This window comes from Blennius ocellaris (assembly GCF_963422515.1).
Source record: "Blennius ocellaris genome assembly, chromosome: 16".
In the NCBI taxonomy this organism is placed as follows: domain Eukaryota; kingdom Metazoa; phylum Chordata; class Actinopteri; order Blenniiformes; family Blenniidae; genus Blennius; species Blennius ocellaris.
The window spans coordinates 10,086,316-10,111,927 of NC_137665.1; the positions used below are offsets into that span (position 1 = coordinate 10,086,316).

At 43.1% G+C, this 25,612-nt stretch overlaps 1 protein-coding gene across 2 annotated transcripts; it reads right to left on the reverse strand.

Annotated features, from left to right (window-relative positions):
- LOC308140969 (ubiquitin carboxyl-terminal hydrolase 22) lies at positions 1-25,180 on the reverse strand. Of its 2 annotated transcripts, XM_080510950.1 has the most exons (14): positions 24,769-25,180; positions 24,033-24,065; positions 13,925-14,057; positions 11,746-11,859; positions 11,536-11,637; positions 9,071-9,237; positions 7,277-7,436; positions 6,663-6,768; positions 5,329-5,487; positions 4,342-4,468; positions 3,074-3,165; positions 2,654-2,716; positions 2,111-2,260; positions 1-2,026 (listed from the first exon to the last, which is right to left on the reverse strand). In XM_080510950.1, the coding sequence occupies exons 1-14, from the start codon at positions 24,886-24,888 to the stop codon at positions 1,984-1,986; spliced, it is 1,569 nt and encodes a 522-aa protein (XP_080367076.1). In that variant the 5' UTR covers positions 24,889-25,180; the 3' UTR covers positions 1-1,983. The 2 variants fall into 2 exon arrangements, with proteins under 2 accessions (XP_080367076.1, XP_080367077.1); XM_080510951.1 differs by lacking the exon at positions 24,033-24,065.
- Between the last annotated feature and the right edge of the window lie 432 nt (positions 25,181-25,612).

Sequence of the window (25,612 nt, forward strand, 5' to 3'; positions counted from 1 at the left end):
TTCCAGTTTTGTTCTGAGTTTAATCACTGAAACGGATAATGAAGCTCTCCTCTTCCTTTTTTTTTTTTCTCGTTTCAGCTGTGTCCCTGAATGTGGCCTCAACTGCTGCAGGATGCATCAAAACCATAGTGTGACCCCTTTCCACAAGTCTTGGATTCGTCGTTCGGAAATCCACCATTAACCCTCACACTGCTCCGCAGCAGACCAAAGGATATGCATGTTTGTGTTTGATCACAGAGCAGCAAACAGGGAATCTTTTTCTCTGTTTTTTTTTTTTTAAGTGGCATTGCTCGGTGATAGATTAGGGCCCTCTTTTCTTTTTTTTTTTTTTATTCTTCCATGAGGGGATATTCTTATTCTTTAATGTTTATGAAGACACAATCAGTAACCCTGACATGTATGTGCATTATCTAAAGTCTGACCTGACAGCATACTGATTGAATAGAGTACTAGTTTTACTGCACTGCAGAGGCAAGACGTACTACAATCCACACTGGTCTACACCAGCCACAGTTGCCATGGAGAAGATTAACACTGATGGATTCAGAGCCAGGCTGTGGTCGCATAGTGCCAATATATGTGCAATGTGTTTTACCCTCCATAAATCTCGCACCACTGCTTTCGCGCCACCACGACTAACGGGGCAAAAAAAATAAAATAAAATAAAATAAAAAAATCAAGATGGACAGCAAGACTCTGACCATTACTGAGGGCAGATTTTCACATATTAGCTAGAAGATCATGAGCGCCCCGTCGCATGCAGCATTCTTAAATGGAACTTTCGTTTGCACGCAACATTCAAGGTGTTTCACTTGGGAGAGGACACGTCGCCCTCGCACGTGATGGGACCTGATCTGGACTTGGTTTACCGAGTCTTCTCTTAAGAATGCCATACAAAACCCAAAAGCTCACATTCAACATACAATTTATAAACAGCAAAAAGGTGAGCCAATTAATCATCACCATCATTATACCAACGATTCCACAAGAATGAAAGTATAATACGTCCAAAGACATTTCCAGTACGAGGACAGCGAGGGACAACGGCTGTACTGAAAATAAAAAAAAACAAAAACAAAAACACTGAAAAGAACAGTAAACAAAAAAAAACTCAAGATTCAATGAGTTGCTAAAAAAATAGATATTCCCTGCCCTCAACCAGACGTAAAAATGAAACAATCAACACAGTAAATAATAAACATGAGAACACTCAGGTCCAAATCTGTTTCGTTTCCATGGCAGCGCTTCCCCAGCAGCTGGCAAAGGCTCTCCCATGTTTGCTTTGCTCTTAAAAAATAGATGTTTACTAGATTCATACAGTATTTCATAACTAAATTCACAAATGATAAGAATTATAACCATACTTTAAAAATGTTCTTGCGAAGTTCATAATACACTGATTCAGATATATATATATAAATTTATTATTATTCTTTTTTTTTTTTTTTTTTTGCTTTCAGTCCTATATGCATATGACAACATACTGTCCTCCATCATGACTAAGTTAAATGCTTGGTCAGTTGAAATGAGAGCACCATGGGAGAGAGATGGGTTGTGTTTGTTAGGGAGGTCAGAATACTGTCAGAAAAATCCAGATGTGCCCAATCAGCACGTCAGTCACGCTCAGACTCTGCCCCAGCAGCAGGAAGGGGAACGGAGACAGAGCGAGGGGTGTGGGAGGCCTCTCCTCTCTGCCCAAGCCCGACTCTTCCTCCTCCTCTCCTCTTCATTCAGTTTTATCAAGTAGATGCCAAGAAGTAGCTCAGTGCGGGGTTTTTTTCTTCTCTCTTTTGAAAGGTTGCATGATTTTACACGTCTTTCTGTTTTTTTTGTTTGTTTTTTTTTTGTTCCTCTTGAGCCAGAAGAGTAGACTGGTAGTCAAAAAGTTTCAGGTAGGTTTGTGTGTTTGCGTTTCATCCTGCCCCAGTCCATTGAACTCTCTCATTACAAGCAGTGGTTCTTCATGTTCAGTGGACACGGAAACTACTCGTACTCGAGGAACTGTTTATGGTAGAATAAGAGATACCTGGGAAGAAAAAGACACATTTGGGTTGAGATTTCGTGTCGTACAGCAGGCAGCCGTGCCAATGTGTGTGGCTTTCCTTCTTACCCTTCACTGTCGAGTACATCCTTAATGCTGGCCTTGGTAATAATGGCGTCATCGCATTTGAACCACTGGTCTTTGTGCTGGCGGATGAAGCTGGTGTAGTGGCCACTTTCTAATGTGCCTTGATGGTTGACCACCGCAAACAAGGAATACCTGAAATAAAAGACACTTGAGATGAACGTCTTCCCTGTGAGTTGAACATTCAAATCCAACAAAGCTCTATTATACTCTCAAATCACATTACTTTAGCCTTGAAGTTGTTTTCACGCTTGAGGGTCCGGAAGAAAGAAACTTTGAGTTGTGAATTTCTACAATAAGACTGTAAATTCCCAGTAAATGTCTTGGAAAATGAAAGTTATTGTAAATGCCATGGATGAAGAGACCTAAGCCAATTTTAATAGGCTTCAAACTTATTTAATTAGTGGAAGTCACAGCCGGGTGCTTCGGGTCATTAGCATGTGCTGCTGTGCTTTCTCCCACAATGCTTTGTTACTGTTGAGAGTGAGGCGTTTGCTGTGATCTGTGCGTCGGGAGCGCAGTACTCACTTATTGTCGTTGTTTAATACATCGACCGACTGTTGATACTGTCCGTTCATTCTGCTCTCTTTACTGTAGAAGACAAAGAAGTAGAAGGCACATTCATTTTTAATGTCACATGTCAGGGTAAACATGTTACAGTGACATACAGGTCCACTAGGGGGCAGAATCACACAATCTGCAGATGCAGATCACTTTTCTGCCTTGTTGCTAATTATTTTCCAGTCTTGAGGCTGAATGGATGCTCCATCCAGGGGTGGGACAAAACTGCTGCTGCATGTTCTACTGACACATAAAGCTGCTTTGGCACAGATGTGGATGTTTGTTTACCATTTGTAGGCAAACATAGAAGCCGCCACTATACAGTGGGAAAATCTTAAACATACTACATAAAAAAACAACAAAAAAAAAACTTGAGTGGATTCTCACCTGGATGCCATGAAGGGCGTCATATCCAACTCTAGAGGGAAGGAAACATATGTAGTAATCTTCCTCCGCAGTTTTGCAGAGTGCTCAAACCGCTGGAGATGAGAGGAGAATGGGGGGGAAGGGGCAGAGAAAGATAAGAAAGGTTGGGCGAGGGTGGCAGGGAGGGTGGGGTTGGGTGGGAGAAGAAATATTTAGAAACAGGCGTGATGATTACAACAAACTAAGAATAACTGCAAGTGAAATGTAAAGGCGCGGGGTTTTCCCACTTGGGCTGTCACACGGCAACACATTCATAACTAGATAATAAAAGGTTGGGATTTATCCAAGACAATCTTTCTGCTGCCTCTTCCCATGAATATCATAAATACATTATAGGGCTCCGGTGGTGTAATATAAATAAAACATGGACAGTGGGGAACTGTGTGACTCACTACAGTCACGCATGTACGGGGACGCTGCGTGGAAGTGCACCACGGCGGGAGGTAATGCACCGACAACTAAACCGAATTATGAACACACCTACGCACAGGCAGTGCACCAGACAGCTAAAGTCACTGCAAAATCTTAACTCTTCCTCTGTGAAATGTAACACTGCGCACACACGGGAGCAAAACAAATCACACGCCACAAGCATGTAACTATAAGCCATCCACCCGTCCAGTTTTTTTGAGTCGTGAGCTGGAGTAGATCCCAGATGACAGTGAGCGGAGGCAGGGTGACAGGTCACCGGTCCAAACACAGGGCAAACACTCACATTCACACCTGGTTCCAATTTAGAGTCATTTACATTCTTGTGATGAGTGCAAACCAAAATTGAACGATTAGTTTAGCCACCTGACAGTCCTACTGATGAGGTTTATGTAGAGCAAACTATGACAGGTGGGCACAGTGGAATAAAATGGATTTTTTTTTTTTACATGCCGACTGGACAAATATCCATCAAATGAATGCGTTTTGTTTAAATATCTTGGTAAAGTGCAGTAGCTAACTCTTGCATCAGGAGTGAAACTCAACAACTGCCTCTTACATCAGGCTATTGTATACAGATATCAAAAGACATTATTCCTATACAATACAACCAATTCTCACTGGCAATGCATCTGGTTTAAAGACGCGGTGTTAATTTATTCACATATCAGAACCCGGAGAGATATTTGCTGTTTGGAATGGAGGTCAAGCAAAATTGGACTTAAAGAATACAACTGTCAGACAGTGAGAGAAAAGGCACCCAGTGATAATTGGCAACACATTGTCGCAGGCTGACTCACTTTGAGATGGAAACATGCTACGATGGGGAGCTTCTTCATTGTCAGCTGTTTGGTGGACTCCTGGTAACTATGGCAACCGCCACACTTGATTTTGGCACTGCTTCCTAGATGCTCAGGTCGCGTAAATCTGCAGCGGGGAAATGGATCAAGAGGAGGAGAGAGGAAGATGTGTAAAAGTAGATGACACTTGGCCTGGAGAAATAGACAGAAGGTGCAAACTGTGAGGAACAAAGCTGCTTCTGTTCGGTGCGTGTTGGTTTTCATCAAATGTCAATATCTGAAGGCCTGAATAATAAAGCCTGCCTGCAGGGCTTCGGTGCAGCCACTCTCTGTGTCAATTCACACAACCCAACGCCGTGCTGGTACTGCCAACGCCTCTATCGCCATGGCAACTGCACCAACCAGCTCTGTACCTTTAAGAGCTTCGCTGCAGCAACTAGGGGTGTGTGAAGAGCTGCAGTAAAAAAAAAATGTCAGCAGGAAAAGGAGGTGAGAGGGGGAAAAAAAGAGGGGAAGGATGAGGCAAATGTGAGAGGTAGAGAGAGAAGGTTCACAGGGGAAAAACGAATTAGGTGGAAGGGGGCTGAAATAAGATGAGGAGTGGTGGAAAAGAAATTGCAAGAATGAAGAGTCAGTGGAGGAGATATGAGAGGTCACACCTGCGCTGTCAACCTGACGATGGGAGAAGATGAGAAGCAGGCATAACAAGGTCGTTGTGCCTCGGTAGACACCATATTTGACCCATTGTACACGTGAAGGGATGAATTGGATTTGTTTGACAACTACTGAGGGAAACAGGTGATGTTGTAAAGCCGCATTGCCTTTAAAAATGCCAGACACAACTTCTCTAATGGCACCAACAATCAGTGTTATCATCCACAGAGAAAGGTTGTAGCACTACTCAACCATGGCAACAGATCTCTGTGGCATTACGCAGGAAGCTAGATTGAGTGAACAACATTCTACAACCGAGAGGTTTTGCTGTACCTGCGCAGGCAGTCTGTGAGCGTGGTGGATCCTGACAGGTGGCTCTCTCCATTGACCGTGCTGCCATCCCCTCCAGGACTGAGGGGCCAGAAGGGCGTGGAGGATCCGGGCAGGTCCAGACTGATGTCCCAGAATGGATCTATTGTTGTGGAAACCCCGCTAAGAAAACACACAACAAAAGCAGGGAGGCCAGTTATGATGTTTAATTAACAGTGTGTAGATTTGAGTGGGTTTGCGTGTCACTTGCAACAGCTCATGAGGAAAGGATGATGACATAGATGGTAATGCATAGGCTGAAATTGGCACAGCCACTACAGATTCTGATCATGTTTTTGTTTAAGCCTGCTGGGAGATGAATGTGTGCCTGTGCATAATATCCACACTGTTGTTCCAGGTCCATTTGCAATTCAATGGAGTGTTACATCAGAGAAAATTGGCTTTGCATAGGGAATTTGTATTATTACAGCCCAATGACTGTGATGGACTGTAGCCTGAGCACAACGGAGGCCTCCAGTAGAGAATGCAGAGGGTTTACATAAATATAAGTGCACAGGGATGGGCTGTCATACATTATCACTGTTGATTAGATGAGTCATGGAGTTGTAATACCCCAGAGGAACCAGTGGGAGGCTGCAAGGGCAAAAATCAATGTATTCATGGTAATGGTGAGAAGTAACCCTGCAGTAATACGACACTGTTAATATCAGCACATATATTGGAAAGCCTTTGGTAATGCATTTCATTATTTAAGGGTTTATCCACTGGTGATCTGCGCTCAACAAGACAGTTAAATGGTTTTTAAGGGGTTCGATTTATGCTCATAATGATTTACCAAGAACCAACTCTCCATCAGCGGTCTCCACCTTTACTGGGGAGGCAGGTAATGTTGCAGAGAGCCATGTTTGGCCTGCCTGCTCTGTTGGGCGAGGTACTTTGCGGTTCAGTGCAGCGTGCTCGTGTTAATGTGACAGGACAGCTCTAGAGGGCAGGCAGGAAACGCTTGGATTGTGCTGCTGTCTAGACAACCCCCATTAAAGCTGCTCTGCAGGGACTCGGGCCTTCGAACGAGAGCAGTGAAGAAGACACAACCATGAGTGCAACAACTATGAGAGGTTGGGTGGTGTCCATATCTAGCCGCCCAGTAGTGTGAGGTTAGTGTGCCATTAGAGGGGAGCAGAAACAGGTGGAAGAATAAGTAAATGTTGTCCTGAAGAGAAGGGTTTAGGTGTTTTTCTTCAGCAGAACAAATGGACGGCAGGGGGTGGTGGATTGTGTCCCACTACATCCACCTTCAATGAAATTAAATACGCAAAATACAGAAGACCTAAACTTACTGGCAAACTTGACAAGTAACGTCTGATTGGAGGCCTCCAGTGAAGATTTGGTCAATGATGCAATTACAGTGGTTTGGATTGTTGGCCTTCTTCCCATTGTCGTCTCCTGCAGGAGCACAGAGGATACAAATTGTAAAGCATACACACATCGCAGGTAGCAGAGTCCTCTTTGGCACCTCTAAAAGACTGCCTGGCCCTCTTTCTCACTTTACCATTCACCTGCAGCAGTGACCGTCTGCTTTTCACAAGTCTTTGGATTCTCTCCAGCCAATCACAGCAAGCCTTACCATTGAGACTGAGGGTGAGTCAGACTGTCGTTGCATTGCTGCAGGGCCTATTGACATTCCTCACACTGCTTCCTTGCTGTCCCCTTAATACACACTACTGTCAGCCTCTTCATATAAGGCCAATGAAACAAGGCATTGCTCTTTGTACAGATATCGGGTTTTAATTCTTCAAATCAGCTAAAACAGATTAGGTGGTTGAGTCCTACAAAAGCTTTTCTTTCTTAATATTCTCCCCGACACGCACAGGTAATGAATCAAACTATACTTGTGTAAGGAAAATGTAGCGTACATTGTTGAAGTGCCTGTGAGGATTGAAAAGGAGCTTACTGATCGTGTCTCCTTTGCAGTGCCTGTGTAGTACATCCAATGCTGCAATGAGGAACTCGTGGGCATCCTGCTGCTCGTAGCCTGCTAGGTGACGTGCGTGAGTCCACACCAGGTGCAGCAGCCGGAAGGGAATGTGAGGCGAACGGTGACCCGAGTAGAACTGAGAAGTGAGAAGGAAGATGGAGGCGGCGGCAGAGAAGAAAAGGAAGAAAGATGATTATTGTATTTGTTCCGGCACTGGCTGCATTGTTTTATCTTTCTTTCTTTTTTAACCCGTGATAATGCTAAATCCCTCCTGGTCATAAATAATACATTTCAACATGTGCACCGTCAACAATAAAAAAAAAAAGCACCTTGTTTTACAGATCTTGCAATGTTAGCTATTCCTATCATTGTAAAGTATAACTTAGCATTGGATCACACAAGTTAGATTTGATGGTCTGAGTATGTGTTCAGAGATTAATTAATTAATTACAACACACTAGTGAATAGCAGGAACTCAATTGACAACAAATCTGGGGGGGGGGGGGGGGGGGGGCTGGTGCAAAGCAACTCAACTGAATGGCTGAACAGAGGGGAGGGTATGAGGAAAACTCATCCATCTCTTTATGTATGGCAGAGACAGTGTTCCATGGGAATAGGAGTGAATGACAATCCAGGTCAGGGTCAAAGAATGCAGGTAAAAGAGAGAGGAGGAGAGAGTTGAGCAGAAAGCAGGAGCTGGCTGCGTACAAACAGTACAGCAGAGTTTCAACTACAGCTCATTAATGCCGGAGAGTTGCGCTCATTCCTCAACACTCTCACCTTGCTTTGCTCTTCACTTCTCTCTGAAGGCAGATTGAGTCGCGTGGGGAAAAACATGCCAGGCTGACTTCTCTCTCTCTTTTTTAATCTTACAGACTCTTCTGTGTAACGCTTCCATTTTTGGCAGTTTGAATGTGGCTGCCAAACAAAATATTTTAACACAAGAAGTCTCACTTTAATCCCAAAACTCATGCGAGGGCAGCGGGATTCAGTTACCCACAAGATGTGACCGTGTAAAAGAAGAATGATAGGCATGATAGCCCTGTGTGTTAGAAATCTTCATTGATTTTTCTTGTACGAATGACCCTTAATCTTCTCTCTCAGAGCGAGCTGAATACTCAATCAATGCCTGCCTCCTTGGGTGATAGAGGTGAGCCATTACTTTCGCCATGTGTTATGTGGCAGAACACTTCAGCCAATTGAGACCGGACAGGGCTCTGCATATCTGTGTGTGTGTGTGTGTGTGTGTTGGGAGCACTGGGTGGGGAGTGGGGGATGACTCAACTCATTAAACATTATAACACTGTTGCCATCTGTGGACTCATATATACCGAGACATGAGAGGGTGGAAGAAGAAAGCGAGGCAGTGTGGGAGCCGACCAGGCAGCCATTACATAACACTTTCACTTGATGAGTTTGTTAACAAACAACGGACTTTTGTAGCATGGAAGTGGGAGAGACTATAAATGGTTCTGCGACATAATCGGCACCAAGTGATCAGCTTCAGTAAAGGTAGAGTTTCTGCATTGTGTTTATTCATTTCGCTCGAGACATTCCTCACATGCAAGACTTCTCCCTCCCCTCTGCCTCTCTCTCTGGACTGAACAAAAGAGCGCAACAGTGACTCAGCCTTCTGCGGCGGGTTACTCTCTGAGAAAACATTTTATATTGCATGCTTGTTATACAAACAATCAAAATTCAGTTTTTTTTCTTTTAGGGATTCGATGATCCAGTGATCAAAGAAAAAACCGTGGAACCTGGACATCGTACCTCCTGAAAGAGCTGAGACATCTCACACACCAGACAGGAGTTTGATTGCATCTCGCACTTGTGTCTGTCCGAAAGAAAGAAGTCCCGTAGCAGTGGTGTGTGTGTTAGAGCCTGAACGATACAGTTCATGAAACATGTGTTGCCCAGGTTTATCAACCCTCGTAAACCTGCAGTGAAGAAGGAGAAAAAGACAAGTGTGAGACCATGGAAATGGTGCGGGTGATTCTCATTCGGATTTTTCGACATCCACATCAACATCCTGATCACATTCTGTCTCCTGGAATGAAGAATTCCCTGTGGGTTATTTCCACATTGGAGTCGAACAAAACATTTCTAAGGACAGGAAGCCAAAAGAGCCTCACATTTGATATAATGATGACAGATCAATCAGTTTAAGACATAATGTATCGTTACCATCCACAAGGAAAATACACAGAGACAAACATTCACATTCACATCTCCTGGCAAGTCACCAACACGTTTGTAAAAAGTAGGAAGAAACCAGAGTATAGTAGGAACATGAAACTCCACACAGAAAGGCCCTCAAGCACAAATTTAAACCAGGGATTTCCCCACTTTTCGGCTAGAATGCCACCCATTGTGCACTGTGCAGTCCACTTTAAGACAAATATGAAGCACATTTCTTTAGTACTTGTTATTATTGGGAATGAAAGTTTGACATTTACAATTAGATAGTTGACAAAATACTGAAAACAGAGTTGTGACTGTGTTTATCAATGCTTGTACAATGGATTCCAAAATCTATAAATACATTTACATTCATTCTGCCAGGTTTTTGGTGAGTTTGCACACTTTTGCACAGCTGGTTTCCAGCGTTTTATTGCATCTTCCAGTCCGGTCCTCTATAGTGTTATTGGCAAGGACAAAAAGCATCTTTGAAAACTGGTTCTCAGGCGTCTCACCAACTGAATGAGCTGGGAGGAAAGCAGTGCTGGAAGTTTGCAAAAATACTTTTGTTCATCCAACAGTCAATAAAATATTTGACCTCATGTTCCCAAGGTCTTAAAGATGATTGGTCAACCCCATGTGGGCTGTTATATGTCTTTTACTTGACAAAGCCATCCATCTATTTCATTTACTACCAGGCTTTGATTGATGGAATGCTGCAGGGATGATTGTATTATCAGAGGACTCGTGAAGCTGTCAATTATGGAACCGCTGTGCTCCTCAAACCCTCAAAGCTTTGGGAATGGTTTTATACAGTTGTCCTGATCTACGGCTCACCAGAGATTAAACCATCAAACATTAGGAATTCACCTGGACACAAAGAATCAGCATTTGTTCAGATATGTTCTTTGATTTGTGGTATTATTGAAGAATGGTCTCAGTAACTACAGCAAACGGATCAATCAAAGTATTAATGAATTTGCTTCAGCTTGATGAGACTGGGCTGTGTTTTAAATGTGCCCTTTTTACTGTTTTTTTTTTTTCTTTCTTTCAAATGCTTGGTTCTGAGGTTGTTTTTTTAGCATATGGTGTGGTGTGATTTTAATAGACACTACAGAAAACTCTGTGGCTAAAAATAATGCATAAATATTTATAAAATATAAAAGGGAAAGATACATTAGAATAAAAATAAAACAACTATTTTAATCTTTTTGGAGCTGCAAAGTCAACAGTATTGTGTTGGGTCAAGGCTGCCAGCGTAACTGCGTGGATCCCTGTAAGAATAGCAAAGCTGTGGATGACTTCGTTTCGAGCCAGAAAGTAAAAGCCTTCCGCCGTCGGCCCGGTGGAACAGGTGAGACGCAGCGAGGTCTTGGGTCTAATCCAATTGAGCAAGGTTTGGTTCTGGAAGAGAGCGCTCAGCAAGAGCTTAAATACCTCAGACTGGCCCTGGAGTGCACACATTCACATGAAAACACAGTCCAATGGCCGATCATGGCGACTGACCAAGTTTGAGGAGATACAAAGGAGTGAGGGACGGCGGGACACAGGATGCAGAGAGAAAGGGTGACTCGGTACACGGGCAAAATTAGAGACACAATAAAGAGAGCAGGAGGAAAACAAAGCGACGGATAACAGAGGAGAAATAGAACAGAGGGGAAAAATTTGTGGAAGACTGACAGACAAATTCAGGCCCATTGTGGTGTGCATGTATCTGAGCGGGAACACTGTGTTCTGCCTCTCACTTCGCCTGTGGGGGTGCCCGCTCCTGTTAACCTTGGGTATCCCGCTTAAATGCATGAGTGACCCCAAGAACATCTGCCCCTTAGGCACATGTACACACAGACACAGACACACACACACACACACACACACACACACACACACACACACACACACACACACACACACACACACACACACACACACACACACACACACACACACACACACACACACACACACACACACACACACACACACACACACACACACACACACACACATTGAAGACAAAGAGCTGAGCTGATTATAGACATGAACTGTAAACAGCCCACCTATGGTACAGTTTGTAGTGATTTTCCTTCGCTTTGGATTGTGTCGTAATAACTCTAGCTCCCTCTTGGTTGGCTCCCATGTTGTGTATTTCTCCCCAATGCCTGTAAATGAAAAAGAAAAAAAAAAACACGCACAAATGACAATAATGAGACACCAGGTGGCCCTGCTTCAGAATCCTCTTGGATTTCTCAGAAAACAGAAAGCTCTACCTTGCAATTTCCAGGCTTTCCTCTGCTCCTCTTTGGCAATCTGCTCCATGTCTTTGTCGTATATGTAGTCTTGACACACAAAACAATATATTCCACCGTATAATAAGTCTATTGCTGGAAACAGAAAAGAGAAGGAGGTAGAAAGAGATTGTACTAAATTTACAAATGGATTTTTTTCCAGCACAGTAATCCACATTAGGCTTCACTTTACTGGCCAACGTCACTTGGCGCGACCAGCCTGTTCAGGATAAGAGTGTCCCCAGAACATTTACTCATTGCGTGACGTGACCATCTCCTCGTGTTAGACAATCACATGAAATGTGACAGTATAGGTGTGTTTTTACACCCCCACCCCCACATTCCCTCTAATGCAGCCCACCTTCTTCTATTCTCAAACTCCACAGCAACAATACCTCTGCTCTGTTGCCGTGACAACCTATTTTTAGCTTAACCGGACATTTTTTTCCCTCCGTTTTTGGCGCTACCCACACTCGAAAAGCGAGCAGGTCATGTAGAAAATCTGACTGGTACATGGTAGCTCGTAGCCACAGCGTCGCGTTTTGTTGTTTTTATACACACCAATTTGGAGACCAAGTCAATTTAATCCTTATCAAACTCCGTCAGTGTTCAAAATGTTCAATAATGGGTACTGTTATACTCATTCAGTTATAATGTTATTTATCATGAGTGTCATTTACTTGTAATTTCTGATGGCCCAAGGTAAATACATAAATATATAGTGGATTACAAAAATACTTGAAAAAGACCGTGATCGACACAACCGGAGGCATAGGGCAGAAGATATAAACTGCAAGTACTACGCACATGATGGGAAGGAATTAATCTTAGTCTTCTTCAGGGCAAGAGCAAAGAAAGAAATGACGATGACTTGAGAAGGAAAAAGGGAAGCTAGAAAAGGGGCCAAACAATGAGGCAGACAGAAAATGGGATGAGAGGACGAAATGAAAGGAGTCCTGAGAGCGAGGATGCCTGCTCAGGACAGGAAGTGAAAAAGATGTGAAGGGAGCCCTGTAATGGGAGCTTTCTGTCTCTCAGACAGGGGAGTTTGTATTAATTTGATTAGACTTGAACAGAGTGCTCGTGTCAGGGAAGCTCCTGTGGAAAGCTCAAAGCTAATTAACACTGCAGCCCCGCACTCTGTGTGTAAGTGTGCGTGTGTGTAACCAAACTGTTGAAATACATTTTAATTAATTAAAGCCATTAAGACGACCAAGCCACACTACTGCGTCCAGGGTTTCCATATTTAGTTGTCCTCATCAGGGTAATATCACAATCTTGTTCATTAGTGCCACTGTCTTATTTTGCATCATTACCATGTAAGAATGACTCCAGACTTCCTCTGTAGCTGCGGATTAGTTTAAAAAAAAAAAAAAAAAAAAACTACCAATCCACTGCTACATCCTGGAGGGGTTAGGCTGGGGAATTCCCATTATAATACTAACAAGTCACAGTGAGAGGGAAATTCGCTTCTGAAAAAATGCTCAGAGAAGGAAGTTGTCAAAATGTACTTTGTTAGTCAAGCTATGTTTATTCAAGAAATCACCTTGAGACCATAATAGCTTGTTAGGATGGGAACCAACAACAATTCAAACACATGAACCGGTGATGTAACAGGGTTCTATTCACATTAATCAAGGAAGTGTGTTATCAGCTCCTCCCTTTTACAGGTGTCGCCTGTCATTGCACCTGTTGGCTGGACTTTTTACCCCCGAGGTGCTTCCTACCACAGCCAGGATACGAACCTGGATCCCTCAAACTCACAAGGTCAAAACTTCAAACAATGATAGATACATGCATTTATTATTATCATATGCAATTAACAGGAATGCTGAGGCAGGAAACATTTTTCTAAAGATATTGTTTGGATAGTTTCTTGATTTGCTTGCAACAGAAATGCACATTGTGTACTAAACATGACAGTTATTGAATAAAAACCACATGTATTATGTTCAAAGTAGGATAATTTATTTCTGTTATTAAAACTTTTCAATATGTCAAACATCTGGAGAATGAGTTCTAAATGTTGATTAACACTATTTAAAGAACACAATAGGCATTGTATAGTTAACACCTGATCACCTTATGAAAAAGGAGACACTAACACCATCTCCACCAAAAGTATGAGGAAAAAAAAAACCTTTCGAAATAGGTGGCTTACCTAGATTGTGTCTCTTGTTTTTCGCGTGCTCGTGAATGTGTTTCTTCGTAAAACAGCCGAAAAAGACGCAGTAGAGACAAGAGTGGAGCCGGTTGAGGTGGGCGCCACACATGTGACAGATACACGACTTGGCCTAGAAATACAGAGCCAAACAGGGGTTGGGGGGGGAGAGAAAACACATTGTAAGAAAAGTGGTCACCAGAGTAGAGTAGCGCAAGTACAGTGTAATACTCAGTGCCAGCTGAATTAGATTTCCATCTTTCAGGGCATCACGCAAACATTTCAGAGGACAGGGTTCTTGAATAAACCTGGGAAGAAGTCACACTAAAGATTACGGGTCCTGTTGACAACTCGAATGCAGCTGAATAACAACATATTTCCCCAGCAAATCTTTGGCTCTCCAACACATTCGGGGCATGATGGGATTTAATGCTTGGCAGGCACACTGGAGGAGCCAAGCAGAGTCTGTGTGAAACACACACAGACAGCAGTGAGTGTGAGTGAGTGATTGGTTTGATGACAAGACTCAGAGGTGACCAGAGAAACTGGAAGATATCATTGCTAATTCTACAAACAAACATTAACACACTTTCCACATATAAGCCCATTTATGTACCCCAGGACCTAAAAGTTTGTACAGACTTTTGGCAGTTTTATGTGTTTTTACTGGGCACGATGTACGAAGTGGAGTCAGCGCTGAATTGGATGTGAGAATAAGAAGGTCATCATGTACAGTAATGCGAATCAAGAATCAAGCATGTCTAGGAGCCTTCATGTACAGATGAGAGGCTCGGAGAGGAATTACACGGGGATTATGGGCAGATATGAGCATCCTTTCTCCTTGGGAATCTGCAAAGTATTCATTTGATTTAAGTTGCTTTGATTCTCATGTTGCATCTCTATTGTTGTAGCTTGAAGTAGTCGCCACTCTGTAATGGAGAAACATTTCTGACAAGTGCTAGAAAATGATCTCAGGCTGTTTGCACGACAATGGCCATCCAGAAACCCCTTTCACTGTACAATATAATCCCACAGATTTTGAGCTACGATCAAAGATAGCTGCAATTTCTTGCTCAATTCCATTTCTAAAACTATCGGTGAGACATAGCATCATTAGCAAACGAGGTACACTTAACACCAATTTTAAAGTTTTGTCCAGTATGTGGAATAATAGTGAATTAAAGGAAGTTGCATAAATTCAATTAAAGCCAGGTCATTTTAAATGGCACTGTTCTACATTTTGAGTTGGCGTTTATCCAAAGCAGCATTGAAGAATCCATACACCAAAATCAATTATAACACCAACCTTTTAGAGGTGAATTACTTTTTTTTTTCTTTTTTTCAAGACGATTAAAGTGTAGCAGAAAGTCATCTGTATGCCTGCTTTGAAAGGGAGAAATTAAATCAGAGACGAGGGCGAGGATAGAGAGCAATCTAATCTTTCAAGGTGCAGCCCTGCCGCAATGACTCGCCCACTAACACAGAGGAGCCGTGAAGCAGGTATAGATCCAATATGGTGGGAAAAGGGGAAAAACAAAAACAAACAAACATCGACTGGAACTTTTTACTAGTTCACACTTTCTGGTACAATGTGTGAAAGTCGTTTGTGAGATTAGACTCTCACACCCCTAAATGACTTAAGTTACTGGATGTGAACTCGGCTGCACTTTATACGCTATTGTCTGCTTATTGCCAACTTCTGACGAGAGACACAATAGTGTAACCTGAGTTTATTGTTTGACAGAAATAAAAAGAGAGTTGTGCCACTCAGTTTCGCGTCTCTATTGTTGGATGACACGAAATACTCAACAATGGAATTTTATTATAATACAGCCAATAAAGGCATCCCTTCTTAGTAATATTAATGACACTGTTTAAATTACAAAAGTGAATGGAAAACTGTCAGTTCATCCTCCAACACATGTTTACAGTCAGGCAATTATTTGAATAATGGTTTTAGCATTGTATAAATATTTACTGTATGTTGTTACCAAACAGTTTTGCTGCAGCTATTTATCCTGTCAAGGAGAATATGTTGCAATATTTTGTTAAAATATGTTGGAAAGATAAGAAAGCGTTCTCCCCCATGGCTGCGCCATATTTAGACCTACTGACAATGATACCAACGGTGCTGCTGAACTTCCCCTGCAGGAGAGGGCAGAGTGATTTTCAAAGAAAAAAAGAAAAGAAAACGGTTGCATGGAGACCTGAATCTCGTCTCACTCCAGCAGAGAGTGGGTGGTAACGGTCAAATAAAGCTGTGGGAGTGGGTGCAAGATTGAAATAACAAGTCCATGCAGAGCTCCATTGTTGGGAACACCCAAAAAAGAAAAAAAGAAAAATGAAATAAGACAGAAACTATTCAATTTTCACTCAGTCACTGGCTGGTGTCATGTGATACGCAGGTCAGGTGAGACAGCAGAGAAAATCCATGTTACCCTGCAGCACCACAGAGCGCGGCAGCACCACTCCCCGTCAGGTCTGTGTTGTGGCTGAGCATTAGCTGGCATGGGCTGGATTGTGATGACATTGCAGTCGAGGGGATACTCGGGGGCGCAGACACTAAGCTCTGTTTTCATTCACACTGGTCTGCTGTGCTGGCGATCAAGCTCTGAATTGGTGTGTCAGAGAAGGGGGGGAAGCACCACATCGGAGAGGGGAGATTTTCCAAAAGGGGCAAATGGTGGGTGGCGGACAGAAGGTCTACAGTACTTCCAAAACTCCACAATGAGACATCCTCAGTTTGTGATCCATTCACTAAGCCAAAAACAAGAACATTCCCTGTGCCACGCCTTGCCCTCTACTTCACCCTCAAGAACTACAATGCCACTTTACTGGGCCAAACAAAATTAATACAACCCCCACCCCATGATTCACAGGCAGCCCGTTCCTCATTGTCAGCAGTGCTGCATCTCACAGCACCCTGGGCGGTGTTGTATTAGATCAGCTATTGATCAACCAATGGCTCAAATGACTGAAACAAGTGTTAGACAGGTAGCCAGCTCATGTTCATGCTGCGCTAGGCTGCATCTCCCATCTGGGATGTGCTCTCTCAGGCCAGTTGGACGGCACTCTGTGTGCAGGGGGAAGACCCATTAAGGTACAGAGCTGTTGATTGATTGGACAGCTGATTCTGAATGGCAACGGCTGAAAGATTAGGTCTCAAATGCATCGTTAACGTGACAGGTAGATAGCGATTAACCCTTTATGAGTCTATTGAAGCCGCGAGCTAACAATGATCCGCTTCCAACGTTGTAGCGATATCTAAACCTCACGCTTTGTTTTCTCCACGTTCAGACTTCCAATCTGCCGACATTATTCTCCCTTCAGCATTTAGGTTAATACATTCATATATTCAAACATAAGCAGTAATGTGATGAGCTGTGACTGATGAGAGAGAATGGCAAAGACAATTATGATGTGGACAAACGTCTGGCTCCACTGAGCACGCTCCGGCTGCTGCAAAGCAGCGAGCGCGGAGGGGAGGGGGAAGAGTCAATATGGAGCAGAGAGCCCAGCAAGATGAGAACTGTGACTCACCATGCTGCTTGATGCACATAAGCCCATGCCTGCTCCTCAACACGCGCACGCGCGCGCGCGCACACGCACACGCACACGCACACACACACACACACACACACTCTTATATCAACAAAACAAATAATACTTTCACTAAGTATGCCTAAAAGCACATGCAGAATTTCCCTCGAACCAAATTTACACTCACAAGATTGAGACATACAGACACAGTCCTCTTGGATTCTATTTTTGATAACAACAAGCCGGAGATGGCTCGAAGGAAAACTGCTGCTGATGCTCCAGAGCCATGCTGCTGACTGACCCTGTGGGGCTGCAGCCTGTCAGTGCTTTGGCAGGATGATGTTGTCACCCCCCCCCCCCCCCCCCCCCCCCCACACACACACACACACACACACACACACACACACACACACACACACACACACACACACACACACACACACACACACACACACACACACACACACACACACACACACACACACACACACACACACACACACACACACACACACACACACACACACACACACACACACACACACACACAACCTCCTGAGCGTAAACTCTGAGAAGCTGCCCTGGAGAGGGACGCAAACTGAAAGGCATTCTACTGTCTTATTCATATCTGTCCTTCATCAGGTCTTCACATCTCCTCCACACTGTCGATGATGACATGGTGTGTGGTTTTCTACCTAACAATGTATTTCCACCTCATGCAAAGTTGCAGGAGACATGGGGGATTTCTGGTGTGTCTAGTTTAGCCTCATACTGTCACACACTGCTATAAGGACATTATAGTTAAAGCCTAAGCCCCAACCCGTGGAGTCGAGCTTCGTGACATCTCCAGGAACAGAAATAAAACCAACATAGGCTGGTTTATGCCACAACCTGGCCTTGAATTTGTTTTATTCAGAGAGCCTTGTGAGGATACACTGCAAAACACACAGGCTTGGGGAGGAGCCACAATGCCTCAAAAGGTAATTGTGAACCTTAAGAGAAAGCCTCATAGTGTCAAGCTAACCTTCATTCAGTTCATCAGGCTGAGCAGGGTAACAACAAACTCTAAACAAACACACATAGCTGCATTTGTCTGCACAGATGGTTATCAGTCTATGCTCATGGTGAACATAAGGCTGTGAGATCATTTGTCAAACCTTGCAGCAACCATATGCCCACAACCATGCTGCTCCGCCAAAGAAACCCACATTTAATCTACTCATACACATGACCCGTGGGGACAGCTCATGTGACGACCATCCACTACACACAGCTTCTGAATGTCCTTCCAAAGAGTCAGATCTCATTAGATTATGTATAATTCTTTGTTAACCCCCACGGCCACAATTTAATATTACCGATACTAAAATCTACTGAGCAGATGCGATGTGGCATTCATACAAAAATGTGGGGATTTTACAAAGCAAACAAAACAAAGAGATTGTCGTTAAAGATGCAGTGCCACAATCTCCATCGCTCTCACAAAGACTGACGAGGTTTTCCAAGCAGACTGCCCAAGAAAAGCTGCCCTTTGGATGCAAGGATTTAACAATAGTGTGTCCACACTAAAAGAGATTGATTGCCTCAAAGTTCTGGGCTTGGTCTGCGGTAAGAGAATGACTGACAGATCATTAGCCAGATGGTGGTTTGAAGGGAGGGCTGGACCGCCGCCTCATTGGCTGGATCGGGCCATGACCAGCATGTTATTGTGGCCGTGATGTCTTTCCAAAGACTGTCGAATGAGAAGCATGTTTACTTGCTGAAGTGGGGCAAAGAAGATATGGACAATGGAGGAGGGAATTGATCGAGGTAGCGTTTTCAATGAGCTGAGAGAGGTGAGGACTCCAAACACAGTCACGCTCTTATTCAGCAAAGCAAAACCCCAAAGTAAAAGCTTCCAAGATGAACGACAAATCAATAAAAAGATGAGAGCTTCTACTTGTTTCTACGTGTTTTTGCACGTCTCCTCTCCCCAGCCGTTGTACATTATACAGTCCAATTCCCAGCCTTATACAGCAAACAACCCATGAGCAAACAGTCTGGTTTATATCACACTTTTATATCCACAAAACAAAGCAAATTTAGTGATGCAGTAGAGAAAAGATGGAAAGTCCATCACTCCGCAATAAGCTGCTGGGTAGAATTTCCTGCGGCTGAGAAATTTGGAGGCAAAAATCATACGAAAGGGACACCACAAGGTGACACACCAGGCTCACGATTACTCTGGGAGGAGTTTCACAGACCTTCTGCCCTTTGTTTAGTCTGAATCACTGAGCCACAGCCGCAGTGACTGAAAGCCACATTAGACAAGGCCGAAGGAGTAACGGGGAGCCAGACTTGGAAGAAATGGGCCTGGATGAGGGCCAGAAACCAGCATCGCCAAAGCCACAGAATGTTTTCTAACAGCGTGTGGGATGAGGGGGAAAAAAAAAGAGGAGAGGATGGGAAGTTAAAAGGGGGAATTTAGAGAATAGCCAGTTTCTGATGTAAACCATACGAAAAAGGAATCTACGTGTAAGAAAATCTCATGTGTCAGATGAACCACCAATAAGAAAAATAACACACGCTTTAGTTTTTTTTACACACTACTTTGATCAATTGGTTGACAAGAATTAAAATGAAAAGGGTTTAAAATTGGAAAAAAATACTGAGAGCAAGAAAATGGAGGAAGCAGCAGCGTAGGAGTGAGCGCAGGAGAGGAAGGAGCCAGAGATATGAAGAGTCTGTAGGAATAGATCCTGGTGCTACAAACGTATGCTGATGAGTCAGGGAGCGGGGCCTGTGATGTGATGGAGGCAGATCTGACAACGAGATCCGCTCGTAGCTCAGGATTCAACTGCTCTTTGGGAGGGGCTGAGCTTCATTACATCTGAGTGAGTGCATGCGTGTGTGTGAATTGGGGGAGAAAAGGGTTTCGGGGGGGGAGCAATGCAGATGCATCATTTTTTGACAACATGTATCCCATTTTTCTACCAATGAAATTCCCAGCTTCATGTAGCGCATTCTTTTTCATCTCCCCTCATCACAAGTAAAATGGGGTTTGTGCGAGTGGGAAAGAATGGGGCTACGCCTCACCCGATCATACATGATTTATTGAAATGAGAATATAAAAGTCAAGTTCATTCCACTCTAATCATGACCCCGACTCCTTTAATCAGACTGAAAGCAAATTCTTCAAGGCAGCTATAGCTGGACAGGTCGCCATCCTCACCCACCCAGCCTTCCACACAGCTTCAGGTAACAAGCTCAGGTTTTACTGCATGATACAGTTCTTCATGATGGAAGGGTTTTAGTACACTGAAATAGTAAATGGAGTCCATTCTGCTCGATGGAACAACCCTCAAATAAACAGACAGACCCTTCATGAATATTCACCATTGCCATCCAACATCACAGCTATTCACAAATTCATGAATTATGAATATGACTGGAGTTGGGCAGTTAAAGTTTAATTCAATGTAAAGAAATCAAATTCAGTTGCTTAAAACAAGGGCAGGTATGAAAAAGGAAACAGGAAAATCTCTCACATGAACATCATCGAGTGTGCATGCGTGACCCGCCCTTCACTTATCAAAGGCATAAGTCGCTCAGGTTGTGTTTCCATACATGGTGGATGAGCTCCTCGGTGATCTGGCACAACCAATCGACACCTTTTAATGAATGCTGATGGCCTGGAGCTCCTTTGACCAGAACAAATAATAATCAAGTAGATAAACATGATAGAAAATCTGATAATCCGAATCTGTCTGAATTGAATCCTCATTACCAGCAAGCCAGAAGCTGAAGGTTTACTTATTGTGGTATCTCACTTCCAGAAGCAGCTGCAATAAACCGCACAATATGAGTTTAACTGAGATGTACTGCCATCACAAATGAATATGGAATGATTCATATATAGTTTTGCTCCGCTATTGAGGAGAATAAACATTTTTATGCAAAAGCATATCAAAAAATAAAATACTCAGTCAAATCATTAATTAATGCACGTCAACGAACATAATGTCAAGGCAACTTGCATTTGAATTCTCAGTAAATAAGGTATTCCAACTAGTAAAGTGCAACAAGAATTATAATTAATGGTGGAATAGGTTTTAGCTTTTATTACTTTTGATTCTTTCTTCTGCCTCTGCGAGTTAAATAAAATGTATCTCTAACGGATTACGTTTTTGTTTTTATTGTGCACCCTGTCGTACGCCAGTAAATGCATTAGTTTCAAGCCTTTAGTGTCTAAAAGATAGCAGTTACTAACTCGTAGCACAATAATAAAAATGTCACAGACTGTGGAAGACAGTACGTCATAATGGACAAGTCAGCTTTTGCTTCTTCGTGTTTATACGTGCAAGTGCAGCCTATTCTAACTCACAGTATAGGATTGATCATCTTATAGTATTTGTGTGATTTTGCGATGAAGAAAGACTGCTCTAAAACAGCTGGTTCATTTCACTCTGATATTAGTGAGCAAGGTGGAAAAATCATGAAGGGGGCTTCAAGCTATGATTGTTTGTTTTTGTGTTGGGTTTTTCTTCCCTCTGACTGAACAGTTTTCGTACATAAAACAAACTCATGTTCATCCAAAACGCAACAGAAAAATCCTCCTGGCTTTTTTGGGAGGGACCAGACTGTTGCCAACTTCTGGGTTGGCTTACAAAAATCTGTCAGCTCTGCAGCACTTAATATTCTTATGGATCAACTAAAATGAGATACAGTGGATTTTAAGTCACACTTGTCGAGAAGTCGCTGCCCGTCTGAGCTTCTGCCTGTGCGTGCAGAGCATGTGACAGACAGCATTTCCACCTATGTTCCCGCACATCAGCTGAGAATTGATTCTAGCCTCAGGTGGATAAGATGAGAGCCTGCAGGAAGGCTGATGAGGACAGGCTGCAGAAAAGGAAAAGGAAAAATGAGGGGAGGAAAAAAAAACAAACAAACAGGAGGTGAACAAGCGCAATTGGGGATACAAGGCACCAGCTAATTAAGGCGAGTCAGTGAACGACAACGACTCGACTCCAAACAAAGCATAAAAGAGGGTCTTTTCATTTGCTGTGTACTCGCCAATGCCACTGCTGAATATGGACCAAGCAGTGCAGTGGTGAAGTGCTGTCCAATCAGCCATTCAGACTTTCCCCTCAATGCCAGTCATCTTGTCACAAACAAAGCGAGGACAGATGCCAGCCCCATAAATGTATTTCACCATATTAAAGAGTCCCAAACTCCATGTTGCTGGTGTTTCATAACTGAAGGCTGAACAAGCAATACGAGTTCCTCAGCTCACCTCATGAGCACACGCTGCCTGTGTAGCAGCAGAGCAGCACCACAGCTCCCCTGCATGTCACATTATTTTACACTGAGGAGCAAATGAGGCACAATAGTCCTGCTAAAATCTATTTAGCCTGGACTGCAGAAAGGCAATATGGAGAACACGCCAGCAAACCGCCGTCATCTTCATTATCAGTCACCTGTGCCTCCATCAAAAGATGTTAGACAGCTGTTACACAACTTGCAAAGCTAAAAGGATGATCCATCTTAGCTAATCCTGACTTTGAGTGCTAGTTGTTAAACTGGTCCCTTTACAGATGTCTTTAGGAATGAAACATGGCGACTTTGTAGGGGCGATTTTCATGTTTGGGGAAAGCTTCAGTTATGAACTTAACAAAGGAGAAGCACTTCTCTTTTCTCTTTAATGCTGCGACACATGTTCTCTATCTTTTGTTTGGCATAGATTTGTATAGATAAAAAGGCAGCAAGAGCTGGCATTGTATTTAAAAACATCATCATTCAGTGGCCATGATCAAAATTTCAGATAAAATGTAAAAATCAAACAACTGAAAAAAAAAATAAGTCTGTCCACGATGACTATAAGTGCTCACAGGATTAATATGTGGAACCATGATGTTTCAGTACAAACTTTACCATAAAAACACAGAGACATGAAGAGTATTTCCAGATTTCATTTGTAGCTGTGGCCGATTATGGAAGTACTTATTTTTGATTTTTGGGGACATTTTGGCAAGAATGTTCATGAGACGCTTTTGAAAATGACACTGCTATGTTTGTCCAATAAGTCAGGAAGGAGACAGATTTGCTCATCACAGCGAGGGGTTTGGCGAGAACATTGCAAGTTAATAAATAAACAAATCAAAGCACCTCTAACATGTGTTTTTTTTTTTTCCCATTAAGACTGACAGACTGAGCTCCTGTTGGCTGCAATATTGTCAGGTGGTGTGAGAAAGCGAAAGCTAAACATAACCACGAAACCATGAGTCGCTAATAAAATAGCTGCCGTGTCTCACGTCGGGTTGAAATATAGATTGCCATTTACCTTGGCAAACTCGCAATGTACCTGAACTAAACCTATCCATCTGCCTCGAATAGTGCAACACAGGAGAATGGGGGACGACCCCCCCAGCCACTTTGTTTTACATCTAATATTCAGTCCATTAAATGAAGAGGCATTGAGGCGGGTGGGTGAGCAGGAGGAGAGAGAGAGAGAAAGCAAGCCAGCTCTTATTCATCAGAACTACCTGCATTATGTCAGTGAAGATGAGGAGTAGGATAAGCATCAACTCACCAGCTCTGTCCATGCTGCATCACTCTGAAGCACCTATTTTACCACAACGACATAAAAACGTAGGACGTTCAGAAAAAAGGGCAACTTTAAACTTGTTCTCAATGTTGCACATCAGAATACAAATCAGAGAAAATAAAAAATAAAAAAACGGGGGGGGGGGGGGGGGGGTGCTGCAACACAATCCAGATATAATCAAACTGGGGAGAGCAGATGTGGGATGAACCCCAAAAAGACAATCAAGTCAAGCCCCGGCCATCAAACTGATGAAACAACAGTGACCTGGGATGTTAGAGAGAAATGCTAATGTGTGGAGACAAACAATGGGTCCATTTGGTATGGTATGGCAACGTTAGCCTGTGGCTAAAACTCTCCTTAAAAAAAACAAAACAAATAAAAACAATCTAAAGTTCAAGAACTCTAACGCTAGATCATCGAGACAAAAAGCTTGAATAGTCGTAGCTTTAGTCGATCAATCAAGTGTTGCCGTTGAACAAGCGCAGCCTTTCTGAGCTAACTTGCCGGTGAAGACCTAGCAGGCTAACCCGTGGTGCTGGAAACTGTTTCACAAAGAGCGGAATTCTCTTCAAAAAATACGTTCAGTGATTGTGCTTCATGTGAGACATATCGGTTACGTATGTGTCTGTGCCACATATTAAAAAAAAACAAAAAACAAAAAAAAAGACATCCTACTTTTTTTCAGTGTGTGAAGCTAACGTTGCAGTTCCTGTGTTTTTACCTTGCGTCTCCTGGTCTCAGCAGTACCACTCCAAACAAAGCATTGGTATATGACTCGGAGGTTTTGTTTCCAATTATCCACCTTATAACCGTTCACATGGGAGCACCCGGCCGGACTCATGACAGACAAAACATTCAGTTTGTTTTGTTGTTGTTGTTGTTTTTTCAAAAGGTGACAATGAAAAGTCTCCTGGATTATTCACTTAGCTAGGCTAGCTAGCACGAACTGTCTGTCCAGAAATGGTTTCCGTTTGGAAATGGGACAACCGATGTAGTATCCAAAAATGCTCCTCGGGCATCTGACAAACACGGTCTAAATCTGTTCATATAGTCACCTAACAGACTTATCACTCCTGTTAGATTTCAGTCCCCCTAAGCTGTTTGGACAGTTGTCTTTTCCCTTGAACGTTAGCTCCACTTCCACTCTCACGATTAGTTAGCTTTCTTTCTCTAGTTAGCCTGCTAACACTCAGCCACAGCTTCACAATGCCCGCCCAGCGTCAACCGTGATTTGACAACACAAAGACATGACGTCACCACGCTCGTCCCGGAGCTCGCTTGGTACGCTCGGTTTGGTGTATGGGGCTGTCCGTGGGGGGCGGCTTGGGAGCAGATTTGAACTGCTCGCTGCATCAATGACGTCTTCTTAGCCGAAGCACCACCCAGCCAGGGCGGTCGGGAATTTTCAATCAAACTTTTTTTTCACAACATATTATTCTGAATGGTGTAAACTACATCCGTATTGCGCTTTTTTTCAAAAGAAAAAATATTATCGTCTCAACTTTTAGTGGTGTTTTTAAAACATATACTGCCAAATGCACGTATTTTAGAGTAGATATACTTTA